The sequence below is a fragment of the Falco biarmicus genome, chromosome 14 (genome assembly GCF_023638135.1).
Source record: "Falco biarmicus isolate bFalBia1 chromosome 14, bFalBia1.pri, whole genome shotgun sequence".
Taxonomy (NCBI): Eukaryota; Metazoa; Chordata; class Aves; order Falconiformes; family Falconidae; genus Falco; species Falco biarmicus.
This window is the reverse complement of record NC_079301.1, coordinates 17,343,482-17,366,134: the sequence shown is the minus strand read 5'-3', so window position 1 is coordinate 17,366,134 and position 22,653 is coordinate 17,343,482. Positions and strand designations below refer to the sequence as shown.

The following is a 22,653-nucleotide window of genomic DNA, read 5'->3' as shown; positions in this document are numbered from 1 at the left end:
CGGCGGTGCCGCCAGCTCCGCGCTCCGCCTGCTCCGGCCCGTTACCGGGGCTCCCCCCACGGCTGCCCTGCCGGGGGACGCTGCCCGGAGCCGCTGGCAGAGACCGCCTGACGCACCCCGCGGCCCGTACTTAGCGCAGGCGGCGGCCGAGCGGCGCGGGGCGGGGCTGCCGCGCAGGCGCCGTGGAGCGGCGCGCCCCGTCTCCCAGGGTACGGCGCGCCCGCGTCCCGTGGTTCCTTGCGGGCCGTGCGTCCCCTCTGACCCGGGCTCGTTGCTCCACCATCCGGGCTCTCGGCGCCATACGGGGAAGATGGCGGCGCTGCTCCCTGCCGAGTGGATAAAGAACTGGGAGAAAGGGGGCAAGAACGAGTTGTGAGTGTGGGGCCTCGGCGTGGGAAGGCGATGGGGCGCCGCCGGCCACCGGCCTGCGGCAGGGTGGAGAGACTTGGGCTTCGCCGCCGAGGGAGGCTGGGGGGGGGGGGGGGCGGCGGGGAGGTGGGAGCGGGCGGGGAGGGCGCCGCTCGGGGCTGCGTCCTTGTTGCTGGGGCTTGGGGACGGAACCTGGTGGGGCGGGGGGCGCAGGCCGCCTTCCCATCCGGCTCGGCCTCCTCGGGGGTGGCTGACGCCCTCCGCCGAAGCTCGTCCCCCGTCGCTGGGCCTAGCTCTCCTGGCGCCCGTTGCCCGCGCCCTGAGCGCCCCCTTTCTGCCTCCGAGTCATATTTATCGGGTGTCGGGCTCCTCTTTAGCCGCCCCCCCGGGGTAGCACGGAGCCTGAAGCGTTGTTTCGCTGGCTCCGCGATGTTGACCTTTCTGGCAGAGGTCTCGGCCCCCGTTCCCACCTTTATACCTTTTCTGAGGGCACTAGCGCTGTAATCTTTCATTCAGGCAAGGTAGGATCAGCTAGTTGTTCCTATTTATCCTGCGAGGTAACCTTTGTGCACTCAGGGGGCTGTTTGCAGCTTCCCAGATCAATGCAGGTGTGCTAGGAGCTTTCCCCTTCAGGGCCTTCTGTGTATGTGTTTTAAGCAGTCTTAACTTGGCAGATTCACTATGCTGCGTTTCAGGAGTGCATCTGTTCAGGGGGTTGTTAACCAGTTTGTCCATTTCATGTTACTGTATTAGTTTGGGCAAGGGCATCCTGTGTACTAACTATATGTATTTGAATGCTGTTATTTTGATGCCTTCACGCACTTGTCTTTTTTTTGTTGTAACCAAAAAAACACTACAGTTCCAAATAGGGGTGTTTGGGGGATTACTTGGAGAAACGCTCTTTGATATTCATGCTTTCTGTTATTTTCTTTTGTTCATCTGTTTTAAAACGTTGTGCAGGTGTGGTAATGGTGTGCATTCAGTGCATGAAGAAAAAGGTCGTGGGGTAGAGAACAGAGAACATAGAGGCTCCCTGCATGAAGCACTGTTCTCCCCAGACCCTCCATTTTGTAGTGAAGGCCCCCCCCTTTTATAGCCATGTCATTTTTGGCTTTGAATTGTGCTAGAACTATTGTTACTTTAGCATGTAAGATCAACGTGTTTTGATGTTAATGATAAAAGGCCAATGAAATGTCTTCTGTACCTGCATTTCCAACAGAAATAAAAGTGTTCAGGAGCCCCTGAACAATGCTGAGGTTTGCATTGCTTTTTTAATCTACTGCTTAGGATTTTATGGCAGTAGCTGAATTTGCACCCATGGCAGTATTTATGCAATAAACACAGATACCTTTTTATTGAACTTCAGAATTTAGAAATGTTTGTATGAATAGCAAAGAATAAAAAAGGTATACTGATACGTTTGAAAAATGCCCATATGATTATAATAAAACATCTACTTTTATACATAACATATACATGTGGATGCACTTGCTAGGTTTTCTGTAATAGGTAAGTCATTTTTGCCTGAAGTAGTCACATATGATTATAATTTTTGTAATTTACCCTGTTGCCGTCATTGAGATTGTATGGAGTTCACCATGTATGGAGTGTTCAAGGATAGAAATTCCATAGTTTGATCACATAATGGCAGCTGCATTGTTTGCATTGACTTCTCAGAACCTCTATCTATGTAAGAGGCAAGTTACCTTAGCTTTTGGCCCGAATTGAACCTTTTATGATTCTCACCTTCCCCCAGAGCATAGTTCTTAACTACGATCGGAAGAAAGTGTTGTGGAACCAATAGAACGAAATGATAGGCTAGTTCTTGTATTTGTGGCATTTACACTTCATTTGGAATGCTGCTTAAATGCAGTTCCAGGCATGATTTCAAGAGTGGCTTGCAAAGGAAGCCATACGTTTAGGGGGAAAAAAAGAAATGATTGTGCCTGGATAACAGTTGTCAGTTTTTGCAGTGGTAGATTTGTAAGTATGTGGAGTATACAAACTTACTTTCTAGAAGCAAAAGAATCTGTAGCCACTATCTAGGGAACTTCTTAGGAAACAACTTTTTGGGGGGAATCTTCAGTGTGTAAATTTGCATTTATTTTTCCAGAGCTTCCTATCTACTCTTTTACTGGGGAAAAAAAATTATGATGCTTTCTTTCAAAAATGAAACACATTAAATTTTTTAAGCATTATTTAAAGTAAAAGGGGAATACCTGTAATGATACTTGTTATTTTTGAGCTATTTATCCAATGCAAATATGCCCAGAAGTATAAATTAGGTCTCGGCCTTACATCTAAGACACAATTACAGCCTCAGAGTTTGTGGTTCAAAGTTAAGACAATGCATGATATTGATAAACAAGTTAGAGTAGTGGGAAGGGGAAGGATACTGCAGAGGGACAAACCTGATATTTATAGTAAATACAGGATTTGCAAAAAGTTCAGAAGTTTGGATTTTCTTCTTCTGTGGAAGCCTGGTCTAATAAAGCCCGTGCATTGAAGTCAGAGAAATTCACTCTTATGTAGAGGGCCGTTGTTTTGTTTTTAAATGAAGGGGTGGGCTCATTTGGAGGGAGGCAAATACCAACTTTGTTAAAAAGTGAGGATTATAGGAAAAAAAACCTGAACAAAACGCCTTCATAATTAGCAGAAAGAAAAGCCCAAGATAGTGTTTTGGCACTTACTAGTTACCTAAATAAAAACAGTTTTATGTTTTGGGGGAATGTGAAAGTGTATTGAGAGAAGTAAATGATTTGGGTTTATTTGGTATTTCAGCTTCTACGGTGATTAATATAGGATGCTTAAGGTTATCTCTGTATGTTTGCTTTCTGAGTGGTATGGTGGTGGTCTGCCTATACCTGAAAACATACCAGATCTGTAATATTGCTGTTGTCTGTGGGAGATGATGTTATTGGGGTGGCAAGGAAGGAGAAAAAAAGGAAGAAGTTTGGTTTATGGAGAAAACAAAATATAGGGGTGTTTTAAAGAAATCCTACAAGGAAGTCAGTTTGCAACTGACTGATCTTTTGCTGTGGAAAATAATAAACTTTATTTTTGCTGATGTGATAGTTCATCACGATAAAACAGAAATATCCCAAACCCAGAAAGTAAGGATTTTGTATGTGTCTTAGAGTTTCATGTTAGATAGTAAGGCAACATTGTAGAGCTTGGGTAGCAGTGACCAGTCTGTTCCTAGAAATTGTTCAGAGACCTTGATCAAAACTGTACATGCTTTAAATTTGATTAATTGAACTATTGATTTGTAATAATATCTAACACAGATATGTAAATGTACATCATGATAGCTTCAAGTGCTCTTAGCTGTCAAAACTGTAAATGGGTGAGGATGTGGTCATCTTATCTGTCACTTTGTTTTGTTCAGACCCTCGTCTAAATATAGTTTATTAAATTATGTGTGTTTGTTTTGCTACTCTATATTGTATAGAGATTGAGTTGGGATCTGTGTATGACTGCTTATTATGCTGATCAGTCTAGACTCCTTGTACACCTATTTGTGTGTACTTACACTGTCCTTTGTAGTGGAATTGTGTATTGTTTTGTAGAGTGTCTTCCACAATAAGATGCTGGTCTATGATTGTAGCCCATATGGACATTTATAATATGCATTAAATGGCAAGGACTTAGTATTAGACTGGTACCTTGTTTTGTGATAAACACATTGAGGACCCTTTAATGTAGAAGTAAGGTTTTAATAATATACTTGGCTGGCAGTTTATGCAATATGTTAAGCCTCAGGATAAACTGAAGAAGCTTAACAGTTTGTGAAATTTTGAGACTTGATCTTTCAAGCACCCCTGATAGGTTTGTTACTTCCACGCAGAATGTCAGTGTTGAGTTGAAGGGCTGAGAGTCAGGAAAACAGTTTAGTTGTATTTTTGCCATCCTGACTGCAAAATGCAGTTGACTGTACTTTATCTCAATTAGAGAACTACCCACCCGCATCAGTTAAACTCATATACTTAAGCATATACTTAAATGTTTGCAGGCACATGCACTTTGTGACAATTACTGCCATATACTATGTGTGGGAGTGTAATTGAGGCTGTAGAACATTGCATATGAATTGGGAAACTTGGGTTCAGTTGATGACTCTGCCATGCAAGCTTGTTTGATAGGTGTTCAACACTGCTTCAGGATTTGTTGTTTAAGCAAATCTATCCCATCTTGGTCCAAAACAAATTTAATTTAAAACTTTGGTTTTCAGAGGTGATTCTATAACTTTTTAAAACTATTTTTACTTTCTAGGTTATCCTGGTTTTTTTATTGTATCTTATACGTTTTGCAGTTTTATTTTTGCGTGAAGCGATGTAGGTTTTAGTGGAGTAGGGAAGCTCTCTGTCCTAAGCTTGCAGTAAGGAACTACAAGATTAGAGTAATAAATGTTTCAAATGAACTCTTAATGGACAACAGACAGTTTGAGTCTGTTGAACTGAAAAGTGGACCTGATAAATTTCCATTGTCATGGGCAGTGTTTAAATGAGAAGGTATTGTGTGGCTGTTTTCCCAAGCTGGTTGGTTGTACTGATACAGACGTTTTTATTCTTGTGAACATGAAAGTATTGCGATTTTAATTCTTGATGCTCTCAGTTAATCTCACAGTTTCTTGGTACTGGAAGGGAGGGCTTCTGCCTTCATTCACGAGGACTCTCTTTACTCTGATGCTTATCTGACCTCCTGGTAAGATGCTTCAGCTTGCAAAGTTGGCAGAAGACTTATTTTTTTTTTTACCAGTTTTCTGCCAGGTTTGTCAGTTTAACTGATTTAACTGACATGAGGGCTAGAACTCTGTGGCCAAGAAGGGAAGAAGCGTTGGTGAATGTGCATTTCTGCAGCATCAAACCATTAAATCAGGTCAGCTGTACTGCCTGACAGCACCTTCAGAAAAGGTCATCCTCCTTTGGAGTACCTGTATGAAAGAATATAAGCAGAATTATTAATTTAGATCCAAAGAGTAATATCAGAGTCATCTTTTCTGCTACCAAAATTTTCTCATGAAGACTTTCACGAAAAGAAAATTTTTAGGGTTCTTTTTTCCAGTTTAATAGTTCAGGGTTTTTTAATTACAAACATAAAGCAAGTTGTTTTACAGACTAATTTTAAATAAGGTTTCTTGTTACTTTGATCAAACAGATTTGTTTCTTGAAGTAATATGAAGTTGATAGTACTGTTTTGGTATTGCCTGAAAAGGGAATTGGAAGAGGTTAAAACTCTTATGTTGTATTAAGATGTACTTAAGTGAACGCTTCTGTCCAAGTAGACAGGGTTGTTGCTCGTGTAATGTGGTTGATGATACCACCTTATGACACAGGGGTCAAAGTGTGCATCTCAGTAGATAATTTTTTGGAATTGGATGTTTCACTTTGCTGTTACTTGTATACAGAGCTTAGAAATGAGTGCTTATATGGTAACTTATTTATGGAGGAGGAGTAATTAAAATTTAAGAAAATCTGATCGATCAAATTGATACACTGTTTGGGGATAGCTGGGAAAAAATCTATTGCTGCTTTAAAAAAAGTGCACTTATCATTAATGAAAAATAAATTAAATTACCCATTCCTCTGTTTTTGCCATCTTTGCTCTGGTTAATTCCAAATATTGTGCATTCTCTTCAACAGCATTTAGAACATCTTAGCCATACCATTGCTTTTTGCGGAGCTAGCACATTTCTGCTGGTTACGTTGTATGTGAAACTGCCCATTTTCCAGTTGTCTTTAAAGGGTGCATATACCTTGTATTTGCTAATTACAATCCTTTGATTGCTGGAACAGCTGTTCAGTCCTGCTAGAGAGGTAATAAACGGCATAGGATGCAAATAGAATGAATGACAGATTGCTACAGAATCCTTTTTTACTGTTTATTTTTGATGATAAGCCTCTAATAATTCTAAACACCTGCCTTACTTGAGAACATGCTTAAGAATTGCTCCCACAGGAAATTGTGGTCTTGCCATCTTATGTAGGAATACGATGTAGCTCTGATACCAGCTTCAGTTTCTGCACATGAAAGACTTTTTGACGAAAAATATGTGAAACTTACGGTTGAAAACTTGAAAGTGTGAAGAAAATTGTTAAGATATTAACTGGCCTATGTTATAATATAGGTAAATCACTACTATTTTTTAAGTACGAAACTGCTTTTGAAACCTCGTGCTGAGGTGACTGTGGTGGAGAGGGAAAATCCTTGTAGCTTGGAAGCATCTCCGTTTCTAAGCCATCAGTGTAGTGGAGAGGCCTGCTCTTTAAGCATTTATTTTATAATGCACAGAGCTGTTATTTCATGGAGCCATATGTACAGTATTTAGTGTACTTTTTACATATAGCTAATTTGATTGAGGGAGCCTCAGGAGACAATGTAACATGACAGGTCTTTGCATCCTGTAATGGATTCCCTTAGTGACTGTCTCACCACTGATAAAACACTGCATCAGGAAGTCATGCATGTGTTTTAATGTTAAAATTTTTTACAGGCCAGAGTTTGAAAACTGTGATAGTACTTCCATGAGAAGCATTTCCTTATTGGTTAACAACAGTAGGTTAATGCTAGCGCTTCCATGTTTCCTTTCACATTAAAATTGCCTAGTGTACTCACTTTTCTGTGTGTAAGTATGTGTAATGTTAGGAATAATATTTTTTTGAAGTATATGATATATATGTGTGAGATCTATTGGGAAACTTGTATTTCTTTGCTGTGCAATTTCTGTGAATTAGTGTTTATGAAAGTTAAAATGTAGTCAGCCATTTAAACTACCCAAATTTAAAGTATTTTAGCCAGAACAACAACAAAAAAAGCCTCCAAACATTTTTGTGTGTATGCTAATCTCTATTTTTATGTTTTTAATTTTTTTAATATTTTTTCTGTTTCAGTGTGCAACTATGTCGCACTCTCAGTGAAAACAAAAGCCATGATAGTATGGGTTTCAGAGGTAGGTTGTGCGGGTTTTTTGTGGTTCTTAAAATAAAAAAAAGGTGGTTCTTAAAAAAAGGCCTTGGAAAGAGTTGATCATGGTACATCTGCATGTATCTGGTTGGAATATTCCTGTACGGTGATCATTGATCATTAATACATGCTAAAGATGAATACTACAGATAGTAAGGCAATACAAACATCCACAACTAGATTTGTCTTCAGATGTCCAGGTAAGAGATTTCTTAGACAGTAGTTAAGTGGTGGTGGGGTAGTCCATTATTTGGTCTGTGTTGTAGAAAATTCAATTCCTTTTTGCAGACTCAAATACAGTTTTATTCTAAAAGTTATATGTATGAAGTATGTACTACCGTATGCAAGTGTACTTGTATACTGCAGAAAGTAATTTTTACAGCAATGCCTGAGTTAGAGACTTTCTCCTTTGTTAGTGAACGACACTGCTGTCTTCAAGTTTTAAATTCTCACTTTAAAAAAATCTTTGGTCTTTGCAGAAAGATTAAATTTTTCTTTGCATTGCAGAATCTGTTGGAAGAAAAGCTTCCGTATTACTAAGACCACAAATGTGCTATGCTGTTCAGATGGTGTTTTGAGCTCCTGCTAGAATAGTCATAATGGGCAATTGTAATAGAAGAAAAGAGAAACCAAAATGTTTCAATGTAAATTATAAGTAATACTGTTAAGTACAAAGAACTTACTATTGAACAAAGCTACACCATTATTCCCAAAGTTTTTGAAGAAAGGTCAGCAGATGTTCTCTGTTCTAGATGGAGATGGACAATCGCTATATGCTGTTGCTTGTTTTTTTTTTTAAATCTGTCCTTGTCAGGATCTAAAATATTCAGTGGGAATTACTAGATAGATACATGCAGTGGCTATATTGGAGGAATTACTATACAGAAATAGTTTAAGTCCTTCTGGTCATGGAAGAAAACCCTGAAAATACAGATAATTTGGAGTGAGGTACCGAGATGCTGACTGCTAAGAATTTGAGTCCACATGACCCACATCCAGTTCTGAAAACTGCACTGGCTGTTATGCCTTTACGGTTCCAGAAGGGCATTTATTGAGGTCCCATATACCACAAGCTTATGGAGACAGGCCAGGTTTTGGTGGTGTACCTATGTAACAAATACCCCATCATGTGGGGAGCCACTTGCAGAGAGAGACATGTTTGGGGCTATGCTTATAGTTTGTTTGGGTTCATCATAAATTATTAAATTGGGTACTGCACCAAACTGCTTGAATTTGCCTTCAAAATAGTAGAATTATATTTTACATAGCATTGGTGGCTAAACCAATCCTGCTATATTCAGATCTTCAGCAATTAATATTCTTTGCCAAAAGCATTGTGATAGGTAAAATTAACCTATCAATTTAAAAAAGAAATAAATCTACTTTTAATGCAGCTACAGTGCTCTGCAGTCACCAAGTTATCAAGTACCTGCTTTAAGTCATTAAGATCTGTAACTTTTATACCCGTTGTGAATATTGAGTAAACCACATGGTACAAGTGCAAGGTGAAAGTATTGGGTTTGATTATTTTTCACGTACTAAAAAAGTATAGCAGCATTGTGGTGTATTCGAGAACAATTCCTTACGAGTTTACCATAGTAGTTTTTGCAACCACTATTTTTAACGTGGCAAGATTTTTTCAAATGCTGTATCTCAGTTTAGTGTTTCAGCTTAATGTAAGCTTTTGTAAAGCAGCATTCTTCAGTTATTGGAGACTTCCCCTAAAAAAAAAAATCCTCATTAAGTATTTTTTTCCAATTACATTTTACTTTCTCCAAGAGAAGTGGTTCTTGAGAGCATATCTGTGTTGAGATACGATTAGGAAAAAGTACTGTAATGTTTCCTGTGTATTGTATTTTTATGTGTATGTATAATATATTTATGTGAATTATGAGTCTTGGCAGTTGGTTTAGGAAAGACAGATTTAACTTAAGCTTTTATGTGCAGAACTGTAGTTTTTCATTTCATTTTATTGTTATTACATAAACTCCCTAGGGAAAGTGTATTGTCTCTCTTCTATCTGCTTGTGTGAAGTCTTGGATATTGATGCTATATTTAATCTATCAGCAGTAATAAAGTAATCCCAGTCATTGGTAAAAGAAGCATATCCTCTCTACTTGCAGGGTGTCTGAAGTCTACAGGATTATTGTAAACATTGCTCTAAAAGTTACCAAAGATTACCTAACATGTTCCTTAATGTTTTCTTTCAATAGATATCCAACAGGCTTTGTACGAGCTTGCATACCATGTTGTCAGAGGAAACTTGAAGCATGATCAAGCTTCTAATGTTCTTGGTGATGTCATAGTAAGTAGATATTTTTAATAGTTGCATGCTTACCAAATTTCTAGTTTGTTATAAAAATCTGAATGAAAATCAAGTAGGATAGTGTTGAACAGACTTGGTTTTCCATATCTAAAAAGTTGTTGTCCTTGTCAATTTCTTTTTCTTCATTTGTGTGCACTTGAAATATATGTAGTTTGTCAGTGTTTTTTTTTTCCCTACTTTTTGTGGGAAGGAATAGATATATTCATTTTAGGAGAAATTAAATGTTTTTTTAAAAGGCATGTGAAGACTGACATTTTAAATAAATGCTAAAAATAGGTTTCACTAGCTTATGCAGCTTGTCTGTGATGCCACCTACTGGTTTTTATAATTTACGTCTATCTTAGTGTAACAATGTGTGTGTGCCATTTTACTATTGAGAGGTCTTAAGTCCCCTGTCTGCCTTTAAAATAATGCATTAGACTTATTTTAAGAAAAATCTTTTTCAAACAGAAACTACTTTGAATAAATAGAGGAAGTAGGGAAAAGAGTATTTTCTTCTAAACTTCTAAGATTACCAAATGTTAGTGTTCAAAAATAAAGTGAAAAAAATACGCTTTAAAATATTGAAAACAATAGTTTCTTTTTCTTTGTAAGTTAGACTGCTGTTTTGTGTGTAGAACATTACAAAAAATGTTTTGCAGTGATCTATTCTAGGATAACCTTTCTAGGTTTTTAAACTTCTGCATTGGGTTTGAGAGAAGTCAAAGCTGAGGTGCACATGCTATTGGGGTAGCATGTGTTAATGTTTGATCTTTAGTTACTGTAGGAAAATGTAATTTGTTGGCTGCTTGAGAAAGTGTAGCTTCCTCTTTGGGCTGGTGCTGATCTTTACACAGGGAGTTCCGCTGTGGTAGAGAAGTGGAGGCATTTACTGGAGGATTTTGTCCTTCTCCACTAGATACTCTTTTAAATTACATCGAAATGTTATGTTATTTCATTACATATTAATAATCAGTACAGCACTTAACGTTAGTCAATAATTGACCCTCTGAATTATTAATTAACATAACTTTGTTATTAGTATCAGCAATAATATATATTATTAATTAATGTGAACTTACTTCATAATGAAGTGTTGTTTTGTGTAATGGATTAAGAATTTCCTAAGTGTACACATGTGAATTTGTGTGTTCACTAAGCACGAACTTTTTCCTTTTTAGGAATTCCGGGAAGACATGCCCTCCATCCTAGCTGATGTATTCTGTATATTAGGTAAGTTGGGTTTCCTTCCTTTCAGCATTGCCTCAGATATGGAGAAATACATGCTTACTTCTTCAGGAAACTTCATTAAATCTGTAAAGCATGAGTTCTGTTTACAAAGTATGTGTTGATTCTTCCTCGGTGTATCTGTATCTCAGTTGTTAATGTGTTTTCATTCTGCTTTGTTCTGTTAATAGTTTCCAGAAACTTAGCTATTAAAGGCAGTGGAAACTGATCTGTCAAGAATAGTTAAAGGAGCTAGCTTTTAAGAATGTTGGGTGTTAGCTAATGGAACTGGTGACTTAGTGTTGTTATCATTCTTTTAAGTGCTTTAAATCAAAGTTGACGTCCTGGTAGGGACATCCTCTGTTCTGTTCTCAGAATGTGTTCTGTAAATATTTGTATCTGTACTGTCACTCTTAGTGAAATGAAGCTTGTGCTAATTGTCCAGAAATCTAAAGGCAAACAGTATCATTTTCCAAGTCACTGTCTGCCAGCTGAGCAGGTTTTAAAGATATGTACTTATTCTGGTATTAACTTTGGGATTTTTATGTTGTGATGTCTTCATCATGGAGCCTGGTTTGTTCTGTATACTGAAAGAGTGTGGCATCTTCTGTGCTGTGGCTGCCTGTGCAGAGAGGCACCTCGTTAAGTTTCCATATGCAGCCTCAGTTCTGTAACATGTAAAAGATTAATTTTGACTTTGTTTTATTCATAATGTTTCGTTCTGTGTACTTCTATCATCTTTTGTAATGATTTGTTTTTATAATGTAGTATTACATCGATACCCTTTTGGTTTTGAGCTGGGTTAGAAAACTTTGATTAGTTGTTTCAACTACTTGAATAACTGAAACTAGTTATTTGTCTGCCTCTTTTTCCATATTTTTTTTCCCCCTCCTTCCCTTCAAATTAGTATGTACCAAATGCCATGCCTCCACTAGCAGCAGAGCAATAAATATATGGCTAAGAAGCTATGTTTCAGACTCTGGGACAAAGGACATTTGAAAACTTCTTGCTTGTTTTTAATGAGTTTTCTCTTGACACTTTTTCCCTCTAACCGGTAACTGCTACTGTCGGGACTTTTTTTTCCCCCCCTAATGTCGTCAACTTAGCTAATGTGCTTCAATGTGTGAGAATTTTTATTTACCCACTTTATCCTTTCATCCGCATCCCTAGACTGATTTTTTTTCTGCAGATTCTTTGGCTGAGAGGCTTGGCTGCTAGGGTCCAGACTGATGTGACAAGTCTGCCTCCACTGTCGTCCTCCTGCAGCATTGTTTTTCAGTCTGTTTTGAGGCTGCATTCTCAAGAGTTTTGTTGTTCATGTTTTCTCTGTGGGTCTAGTCTTTCTGTTGGTTTGTGAGATATTTTTTTTTTTTTTGGGTGTGGATGTATTTTTTCATGATGTCTGTTTGCCTTGCATTCTTCTATTGAATTTTGCACTCCTGCAGATCCTTGCTTCCTGTAACATGCTTTTTAAAACTACTTTAGACAGGTGTGCTTCCTTGGCCATTGTTTTATGGCTTGTCTTCTCATAGGAGTGGATTTGTGAATTGCATTTGATAGTTGACAATGCAAAAGAAAAGAATGGAAATCCAGAGCTATAGATAGTAAAAGACTGCAGACCAGGCGGTACATGGTAGTTACTCTGAAGACACGGAGGAAGAGACTAGAACATTACATTAAGGCTAGGATTATTTTCAGCAATTCATACTTCACTTCATGCTTAGTGGTTCTGAATGCTTGCTGTAAGCCTTATTGTGACAGAGAAGGGCAAGAAAGAAATGTTATGGCATTCTTCTGATTTCTGTTTTACCTTTTCAATGAGTTTGGTGGATGTGGCTAAGTTGTCATGAAAATACAACATGGACCTTAAGGTAGATGATTAGGTGGAAAGTGACAAGAAGCTAGACAAGCTGCTTTGTTTGCATTGTGTTCTCAATAGCATTTATCTGAATACTTAGAAAAAGAAGAAACTTAGAAATTCCACAAGTAAATGATTTCTTTTTCCCCTTTTTTTCATCTTCTTTTATACTAGATATTGAGACAAGTTGTTTAGAAGAGAAAAGTAAGAGGGATCATTTTACCCAACTGGTATTAGCCTGTTTGGTAAGTTCCACCTAGAAAGTCTTTTGGTAAAAGTATATGTCAAAATCTGACAAAAATCAGCGAGTTTGAAGCTTGCTTTTTTTTTTTCTTTTGCAAAAAAAGGCTATTAGAATGTTTGAATAAATTCCCAAATAATTTAAGAATGCATCTTCAAAGTGTTGTGGTAGAGTAATATAGTTGCCTCTTGAATGATTTGAAGAGTTTTGAGGGAACTTAAATTTTTCCCACTGTCAGTTTAACAGAACTTTCACCTCCACAGTATGTTTTGAGTTGGACTTCTTCTTTATGCAGCCTTCTCTGTCTTTAGAAGTGGCATTTCTAACCACATGGAATAAGTGTGATTAGTAGGATAATTCAGCATTATTTTCATAATAAGGCTTTTCTCCCAGAATATGGGAGATAATGGGTATAAGCTTTGTAAGTATGCAGTTCTTCGTAATATTACTAGATGCTATGCAACATATACTTTGTAACCAGCAATTAGATTCTAGGACATGTTTCTTCAAGGTGCTCTTGCATATAAAATCTACCACTGTAAAATTCCAATTACAGTTAAATAGCTTCTTGCTTTTGTCCACTTCTATGTTTGAAGCAGAATGCATTTAGTATCATGGTATATCATGATATTTGAATGTTTTTTTTCTATTCAGAATCATGTAGCCTAATTGACAAATTTGCTGTGGTTTTGGTGTTTTTTAGTATCTTGTATCTGACACTGTTCTAAAGGAGCGTTTAGATCCAGAGACCCTGGAGTCATTAGGACTTATCAAGCAGTCTCAACAATTCAATCAGAAATCTGTTAAAATAAAGACAAAACTGTTGTAAGTATTGGGGCAGGGGTTGTTTGGGGAGTGGGTGAGAAGGGGCAATGGTATTTAGTCTGGTAACAATGTTTTCTAATAGTGTGTAATGTTTATTTCAATAAAATACTAGATTTTCTTTGGGAAATATGTTTTGTCACACTTGAACTTGTTGACAAAAGAACCTCGTTAGCTCTCTTGGTTTTCAAACTCGAGAAACAACATCTTTTTTGATGTGACCTATTGCTATGGTTCTTGCTTGCAGTGATTCCATATCTGCAGATTAAATAATTAATACTTAAATTCACATTTGTCACAAAATTATCAAGTATAAGAAAATTAATTGTTGCTGTTGCATCAGTTAAGCAGAGGCATTTGTTTTCATAAATAAGCAAATGTTATGATAGTTTAGGCAACACAGGATATATTTTTGTGATGTGTGTTTAGTTTTTGTCTCTGCATCCAGTGTTTTAGTCTCAATCTCAAAGAACACCACTAGAAACTAGAATAGGTCTGTAAGCACAGACTTTTACAGGGCGGTTCTCCAGCACAGTGTGCAACATCAAGCTTTACTGTTACGTATAAGCATAATCTTGCTATTAAATGGTCTGCATTTGAAAGAAAAGAAGAGCTGGATTTGTTTGGAGAACACTTGCTACCTTGCAGGTATTCATTGTGCTGCATTCTATACTTTTTGCAATAGCTCAGTTAAATTACAGATTGTTAAAAATCTGTGCAAAATCAGAATTTTATATAAAAAATTTAATACTGATAAAGGCATAAATACGCTTCACTGTACATTTGTGTAATGCATTAGTGTTTAATTTCTGTGTGTTTGCAGTTATAAGCAACAGAAGTTTAACTTGTTACGAGAGGAGAATGAAGGTTATGCGAAACTCATTGCAGAACTGGGGCAAGACTTATCTGGAAATATCACTAGTGATTTAATCCTTGAAAATATCAAATCTTTAATAGGTAAGGAATTTGTGTAAGGAATATGGGCACTGGTTTTCCTACATGGTCTTACGAGTGCAAATGGTGATTTCAGACTGTGCATAATTAATTTGGGGAATGCTGTGTAGTTAATTTAGATACTGAATTTATGGTATTGCTCAAATATGCACACTGTGATTTTGATTCATTTCAGCAGTATTTTTTGAGGGTGTGCTTCTCATCTCTTAGCAGGCAGATTGGAGTGTAACAAAGTAATACTTTTTGCTGTTTTAAAGTACTCAGTTCAATGCATGAATATTCTTTTAGTCTTAAAGAAGTTGAATAAGTGATTCCTTATGAAAAGAAATGAGAAATAGAAAATATTCTTCCTATATCTACTTTGTAATTTGTCCATGTTTGAGTCTTGGGGGGAGTGTCACAATCAAAGTGCAAAGTATGTTAAAAATGGGAAATATCTGTAATTCCCCATGTTTTACACTCCATTTTTGAATGGAATTTTATACAATAGATTGTTTGCACCGGTGCCTGTTTCATATGGTGCCAGTGCAGTAATGGTCAAAAGGCTATGCTGCTATTTTATAAAAGGTAATTTTTTTTCATCTGTTTTTTCACTTGTTTTCACAGAGTTTTGCCTGAGACAGTCAAATCCCTGTAATAATACTACTTGTTTCAGAACAGAGCTAGAGAAGAGGATGTTTTTGCTAGTTATTACAGGAAAAAATACATACAGTTTGACAAACTTTATGACAAAACATTCTTCCATCTTCTGGAATTTTAGGAATTGCAAAGACTTCCTATAAATTGTCAATTCTTTTAACGCACTGACTTGCAGTAGGTCCTGGTGTAGTGGAAATAGCTTTTGGGAAGGAAAGACTGATGCATTTATATACCTGTATAGTGAATGTGCCTGGATAAAATTTCTCATGGCGCAGTGAAGAAAATAGTCTAGGTCTGGATTCTTTTGATATAGGTAAAAGTTCTCTCTCGAGCATGTCTCCGGGGAAAAATGTATATAATAAGATAATACAGGTGAAATTACAACATTGGCTTACCTGATCTATATTTTTGTTCTTGCTCCCCTCAAAATAAACAAACTGTTCTGCCTAATGCTAGCAATAATACTGAATTGACAGGACAGTACGACATGGATTATGGTCTAGCTTAAACCAGAACAGTCTTTGGGTGTAAAATTGTTTATAGCTGTCTGATTTGTGTGACTGCATGAATATGTGTGCCACCAGAAGGGGAGAGGAAGCAGCCCATGCCTTTTGCTGGCAGCGTGGTATTAGTGAGTTTGGGTTTTTACTAATTAAATGTTTGCCTTCAGGTGGTAATTTCTAGTTTTTCTGTAATCTGAATTGAAAATTCTATTTAGTATCTTTGCCTAGTTCAGTATTTGGCACAAGTCAAGGTGATCGATGCTGTATTTACAGATGATCCAGATTACTGTGCTGTACATAAATCCAGGTTCAATTTGAACTGAAAAGAATTAACTTTAAAAACTAATGCATTGTGGTTTAGTAACAGAATGGGGATTAAAAACAGTAATGCTAAGCTTTTCTACTCTGTTGTTCTCTACCTAGGATGTTTTAACCTTGATCCTAACAGAGTTTTGGATATTATCCTAGAAGTCTATGAGTGCAGGCCTGAATATGATGACTTCTTTGTACCACTGATAGAGTCTTACATGTACATGTGTGAACCTCAAACTCTATGCCATATCCTTGGGTTCAAATTCAAATTTTATCAGGTAAAGTATTTCCATTCTTTTGTTCTTGGTGTTTGGTTGTACTCAGTGTTGAACTGCAGCCAGTGATAACAGTTTTTTGCTGTAATTTTTTTTTTGTACTTAGAAGTAGTTTTAAAGTTGTGAAATTCTAGTATTGAAAGCAGTAATTTCATTATTTGAGTGGAAGTCTCTAATGTATTTTAGAGGAGAACGCTTAGCATTCTCCAAGACAGCTGCAAACAATCTTGATACGTGCCATTTGAACTTGCATAGTTATGTAAGGACTGGAATTAACAGAGATTGTACCTTATAAACAAAAGACTTGTCCCCACTAGTGAAGAGCATGTTTGCAAGGGAGTCATGATATATCGAATAGTCAAGTTTTTTTTAAATGTATGGTTAGGAATTGTATACAAGCACCGCAAGGTGTGCAGATAGTTGAATGGGTTTTTTTCTGAAAATTCTGGTTGTGTATTGTGGTAAAGTCTAGTGGCTTTGGAGTAGTAGCAGTTAAATGGCATGGTAACAAGGAGAACTGTGGGTTAGTATGTTGCATCTGAACTTTGAGTAGTTTCTTCTCTGTTTCATGACCTTCTGCAGTGGTCTGCTTTTTTCTTAAATTTACAATCTTGTCCTGTTCAGGATCCAAGTGGTGAGACGCCTTCTTCCTTATACAGAGTTGCTGCTGTCCTTTTGCAACATAATCTCATAGATTTGGAGGATCTTTATGTTCATGTAAGTGACAGTCCTACTCTGTCAGGTGCCAAAACTAAGAAAATTTTAAAAAGCCAGGTTTTTTTTACCTTATTCCTAAAGCTGCGGATTTGGGACATCTGTGTCATACCTGTATATATATATGTGTTTAATTTCCGGTGCTTTCTAATGCTACGTACTCAAATAAACACACACTGAAATACGAATGCTGATACACTTTCTTCGAATTATCTGTGTAGCATCCTTCAGATTGCTTACCTTCTGTCTGAATAGGAGGTAGGAGGTAAATGCCTAAGTATGCTTTAAATGCCTGAGTAACCTTGCTTAAGACCTAGACCCTTTGAGTGTTTTGCTTTACAAGATCAAATTTTGCAAAAAGTGGTAGGGCAGTTGGCTCCTAACGTTCTTTGTTTAGTTTAATAGTAGGATTGGGGTTTTTTTTAACTCTTACATGTTCCTGATTAGGCCTCTCATTCCATCTACAATCTGAGCATTTGTTAGGTTGAAAGAGGAAATGAGTTAACATGTTCAGATTTAGTCAGACACTCTTATCCTTTCCAGTCTGACAGTCTTACTGACCAACATAGAAGTTTGACAGATAGTAAACAGAATGTTACAGTTATCAACATAATTTTACATTATACTTGAATTCTTAATTTCATAATACCTATTAAGACTCAGCTATTCCACTGAAATGAAGGAAATGAGCTCTAGTTACAGCTATGGAAACTTTGGAATGTAGTCCTGCCATTAATTTGTGTGGCAGTTAATAGCATTAATCACAATCTGACTTGTCAGTAACTGTCTCTGACTTCGTGTGAGTATTTTGGCTTAAAATGCGTTGGGCGGAGCATGAGTAGGAGTGCATGTCTCGGATAATTAGTGTGGAGGGAAGAATGCGTGATAGTAATGCAAGTTTGTTAGGGAATGTTTGTAAGCTTACAAAACAAATGCTCAGGCTCAGAGTTACAGTGGCCTGTGCAATTCCAGCTCAGACCTGTGTAAGTGTGGGCGTGTTTTCTGACAGCCTCACAGCTAGAATGGTCCCTGCATTCATTTATACTATATGATATATATAATATATGAACATCAACATGTTCACCGTCGTCATGTTGATTCTCGGTCTCATTTTTAATCTACTTCATTCCAGAATCTCTCTACCAGTCTGTCTTTGCATGTTTGGGACTGATTTTTTTCCTTTTTTCAGTTCAGGCTTAATTGCACTTGCTATGGGGGTTTCAAGAAAATAATTAGCATGTAGGTGTTGAGTCGTAACTGGTATATATTGTGTGGTTCCTGTACAATGGCAGCTGTCAGGATTATCATTCATATCAAGAGTGTTCTCCCCACCTCTGCCCTCCCGTCCCCTTCCAAGCCTGTAAGAACTGTTTTCTATTTGTGTATGTATACAAACAAAGCCATATGTAATGTTTTGTGTCCTGAAGATATGATTTACCCTTGAAATTCCGCACTAGGTATTTCTTGGTGAATCTTAGTAGGTTACTGTGTTTTCAAAGGAGAATATTGTAGCTCTTTAAACCTTTTACCTTTCCAAGTGGGATTCTTCCCCACGCTTCTGTGAAATTGAGGAATTCTTCTGTCTTTTCTCTGAAGAAGATGACGCAGTCTCTCCTTCTACTGTCAGTTTGGGAGGAGAAGAAACAGTAAAAATCTTCCCTTGTTAAAAACAGTGGAAGAAAGGATTACTGTATCAGAGTTCATGATTCTACAATAAGTTTTGATTACTTATAGTTGAAGTTTGAGCATGGTTTTAGGAATCAAATGGAAGTTTGGCTTTTTAAGAAAAACAGCTGTTCTTCTGTCTCCCAACTTGACCTTTTAATTTTTGTGTATGGTTATGTTCCTTATCCTGATCATTCTTAAGCACAAGACTACGCTGAGGTTTTATCATACTAGGTATCTCTTAATCTAAGATGTTTTTTAAGTAACAGATGTTACACGTGTTTAACCCACATTGCTGATAAATAGGAAATTTGGTAAGCTTTAAACATGGTATTCCTTTAAAATAAAGATGCAGTCAAAATGTGTGTCTTAAGTAGGTGACCTGGTTTTCCTTGGTGATGGAATTTTTTTCCCCCTTTAGATGACAGAGTGAAAGTTTGTGCTTTTGTATATTCACATTTGGTTTAAGGCACTGAATTTTGTAATGTTATCATCAAGTATGTGCATGTTGTCACCATATAGTTATAGCTGAATGATAAATTGGAGAGGGGAAGGGGAGCTTATACAACTAATGGTTGTGAGGAAGTAGAATACTATTGTTTCTTAGGAGTCCTTGATTTCAGAATAGTCTGTTAATAGTATACTTCCTTGTTGGGATGATTGCAGCAAGGAAAAGAACCTTTCAGGGAATAAGTTTATCTGATTAGTAACAAGGAAGGACAAGCTTCTGCTTCAAACTCTAGTGATCAAAGGTAGCAGTAGGTCACTTTAATGTTCAGATGTAATGTGTGTTCTGGTGGGTTGTTTTTTTTTGTTTTTTTGTTTTTTTAGCTGCTTCCTGGGGATAATGCCATCATTGAGGAACACAAGCGAGAGATCGTGGAAGCTAAGCAAATTGTCAGAAAACTTACGATGGTAGTCTTATCATCTGAAAAGACTGAGGAAAAGGAGAAGGAAAAAGAAAAAGAGGAGGAGAAAACTGAGAAGGTGTGTGTCTTGTCAATAGCTTCCTTTCCAATACAATGATTTTAAATTACTTCAAACATAGTAGCTGTTATGGAAACATCTTTATATTTCAAAGACAGGTGTGTACTTCTTGGAAGGCTTGTCTCTGCCCTCTGATGCAGTTACCTTGAATGTGCAAAAATGCATGGTTTGGGCTTTTGGATTTCTCTAGATTTGGTGTGCTTGATTCAGTGGCTAATTAATTTCTTTCCTCCCTTTGTACTGTGTCAACTCCACTAAGTATGTCCCAGCATTCATATACTCTACAATCTTTAATAACTGTGTTTTCTAGGACCTGAGATAGTATATCCTAGTTGATTTCTTAAAAATAAGGGCATTACAAAGAGTTTATTCTTTATTTCTCCCAATTAAGAATTGGGATGTAAAGAATTGCCAGACCTATGAATGCTGTTATAATTATTCTGCATTGTAGAAAAAGGTTTTAACTGAACATATTAAATTGTAACTGCTGTGCTTTCCATTAGACCTGCATCTTATACATGTAAATGTAGACTCTTAAGGTGCTATGATGTCAGATATTGCTTATGATGCCCTAGGTCTAATTTATTTCAGTGTGTCCAAGCTTTACTTTAAAAACAGAATTACTTAATCTCTTAGCAGCCTTTCTGTTGTCATCTTTGAGTGTCTTAAGTACTGCTTAAATGTCTTGCTTAAAGGAAAATAAAATAAAAGCTTGATATTTGCATTTTACAAGTGGTGTACTGGCAAGGGGGGAGCGGTCCATCAGTCTTGGCAGTTTCTGCTGTTAATTTTCTGTATCCTCCTGGATTCATTATATCAATCTGTTTTGTCTACTTACCCCTGTTTGTTCTACCCCACCTTGATTCTGTACATCTCTGACCTTCCTTCCTTCTTTTTTTCATTTTTTTTATCTAGCTTGAAAAATTAATTATGTTTTCTTCCCTCAGGCAGTTGATGTAGGCACTGCTTTCTGGCTCTCAACTGCAGCCGCATCTGCTACTTAAACTCATTCCTTTCACTAGCTTTAAGTTTCTAACCTCTCTGCCACTCATTATTTCAATATTCCTTTTGATTATACCACATTGCTTTGGTCTACCTTATCTGCAGTCAGATGAGGCTGCCTGGTATTATCTGAAGCGTGCATGTTACCACATTCTGATGGAAAACTAAACTCTTGATGGGACATGGGGAGTGTATATATTGCAAGTAGTGTTAGAAGAATTAAGTCTGTTTTTATGGCTAAGCTTTAGAATTAAGAACTAGGGAATTTTAAGCTCTAGCAGAAATGGCAACATTCTTCTGAAGGATTACGATGACAAATAACAAAGTCTGAGCCTGTGTGATGGGAAAATGGAGAGCTGTACTTAACAAGAACAGTTTCTGTGACCGCACACTGTTGCGGTGCGTGCTGTTTCTTGAAACTGTTTCTGTGTTAGCATCTTTGTATGTGATTAGCTGTGCAATTCATAGCAGTTAGCGGAGTAGCTATATGTGAAAGCCATTCAAGTGCTTTGTATCCTGTATGCCGTTTTAATGTACAATTTTTGATACGGTACCATGGAATAAATGTCTTTCTTATCCATAAGGAAGACGGTGTTAAACAATTATTGATTCTAGCTTTTCTTTGAAATCCACAAAGTGCTTGTTTTGTGTGGTCAAAAATTAGCATTGTCTCATGACTAATATTAATTATTTAGTATTGGCAAGTGCATTATCTACTTCTGCCTTTTTAAGACCCATTTGGCATAACCACATAATAGGGAGATATTTGAGAAGTCACAGAACTCGGCAGTTTGACTAGATTTGTCAGCAGTTAGAGACTGGCTCTTCTCTGCCATGTAAGCTTTCTCTTGCTTACCTAAAGAGACCCAGTCAAGTGGCATGCACGTGTGAGCAGTGACCGCTTTGGACATGAAATAGCATAGTAACACATAAGGCCTAGAAAGACTTTATGAGTAGAAACACGGACTCTAATATAATTAGTAATCACCCAAAAACCCCAGATCACAAAAAAATTGGTATTTGGTATCAAACTTTAACTGCTACCTTCATATTAGTAACTGGTTTATGATTTTTTTGGGTAATAATATTATTTCTAATTTAAGAAGTCTATTGTATTGACTATGCATTTCAACCTTCCTGTGTATACTGCACAAGCAAAGTTTTTAAACACTTCAGTAAAGGATCAGCATACCCTGTTGTTAAGATAGTATATACTGACACAAAAAGACGACCGTTGGCATCAAAGGAACTTGAACTAGTTACATGGTAATACAACATTAAAAACATACATCTGCAAACAGAAATGCACACTAATCTTTCAGAGGCTCATCTTGTTCTGATGTGCAGATACATACTTTTCTCAAAGGAAAGGCTGAAATTTCATTACTACATAAGTTCAACATGAATCTAGAATAGATCTGTGCCTTTTGTTTTCTGAAACTCTTCTGCATGTTGCTGTGTACTAGACTGTTTTCTGTTTTCAAAACAATTAGAAAAATAGTGTTACGAGGAAACTTTAAAAGGGAAAAAAATTATAAAATCTATGCAAACTGTAGAGCCACAGAACCATCTGATTTCTAATTAGTTTTTGTTCTTGGTAGTGTGTCTTGTTTGCATGGTTTAAATAAAACTGGTTTTATGCCTTAAAATGCTTAAATGTTTTGTCTTACTTACAATCTTCCTTCCCTTGGTGTGAACGTAATCTAAGGCTTGTTATATACAGCTAGTTTGCAGTCACTATTCTTTGCTGTTGGTCATATATTAATAGACTTTTATCTTGGGGGTGAGGGTTAATCAATTTGTAACAACAAAATGTA

The 22,653-nt window shown here is 37.1% G+C and overlaps 1 protein-coding gene across 5 annotated transcripts in view; it reads left to right on the top strand.

Annotated features, from left to right (window-relative positions):
- Positions 1–214: 214 nt before the first annotated feature.
- Positions 215–22,653, top strand: part of THOC2 (THO complex subunit 2) — a 55,411-nt gene continuing 32,972 nt past the window's right edge. For all 5 annotated transcript variants that reach the window (XR_008825417.1, XR_008825418.1, XM_056359396.1 and 2 more), the window contains exons 1-10: positions 215–372; positions 7,260–7,318; positions 9,546–9,637; positions 10,819–10,870; positions 12,897–12,967; positions 13,667–13,788; positions 14,609–14,742; positions 16,305–16,471; positions 17,093–17,185; positions 19,679–19,834. Coding sequence is in view for 3 of the 5 variants with exons in the window: in XM_056359396.1 (XP_056215371.1) it covers positions 311–372; positions 7,260–7,318; positions 9,546–9,637; positions 10,819–10,870; positions 12,897–12,967; positions 13,667–13,788; positions 14,609–14,742; positions 16,305–16,471; positions 17,093–17,185; positions 19,679–19,834 (1,008 nt within the window). In the remaining 2 variants the exon portion in view is untranslated. The remainder of the gene's footprint in view (positions 373–7,259; positions 7,319–9,545; positions 9,638–10,818; positions 10,871–12,896; positions 12,968–13,666; positions 13,789–14,608; positions 14,743–16,304; positions 16,472–17,092; positions 17,186–19,678; positions 19,835–22,653) is intronic.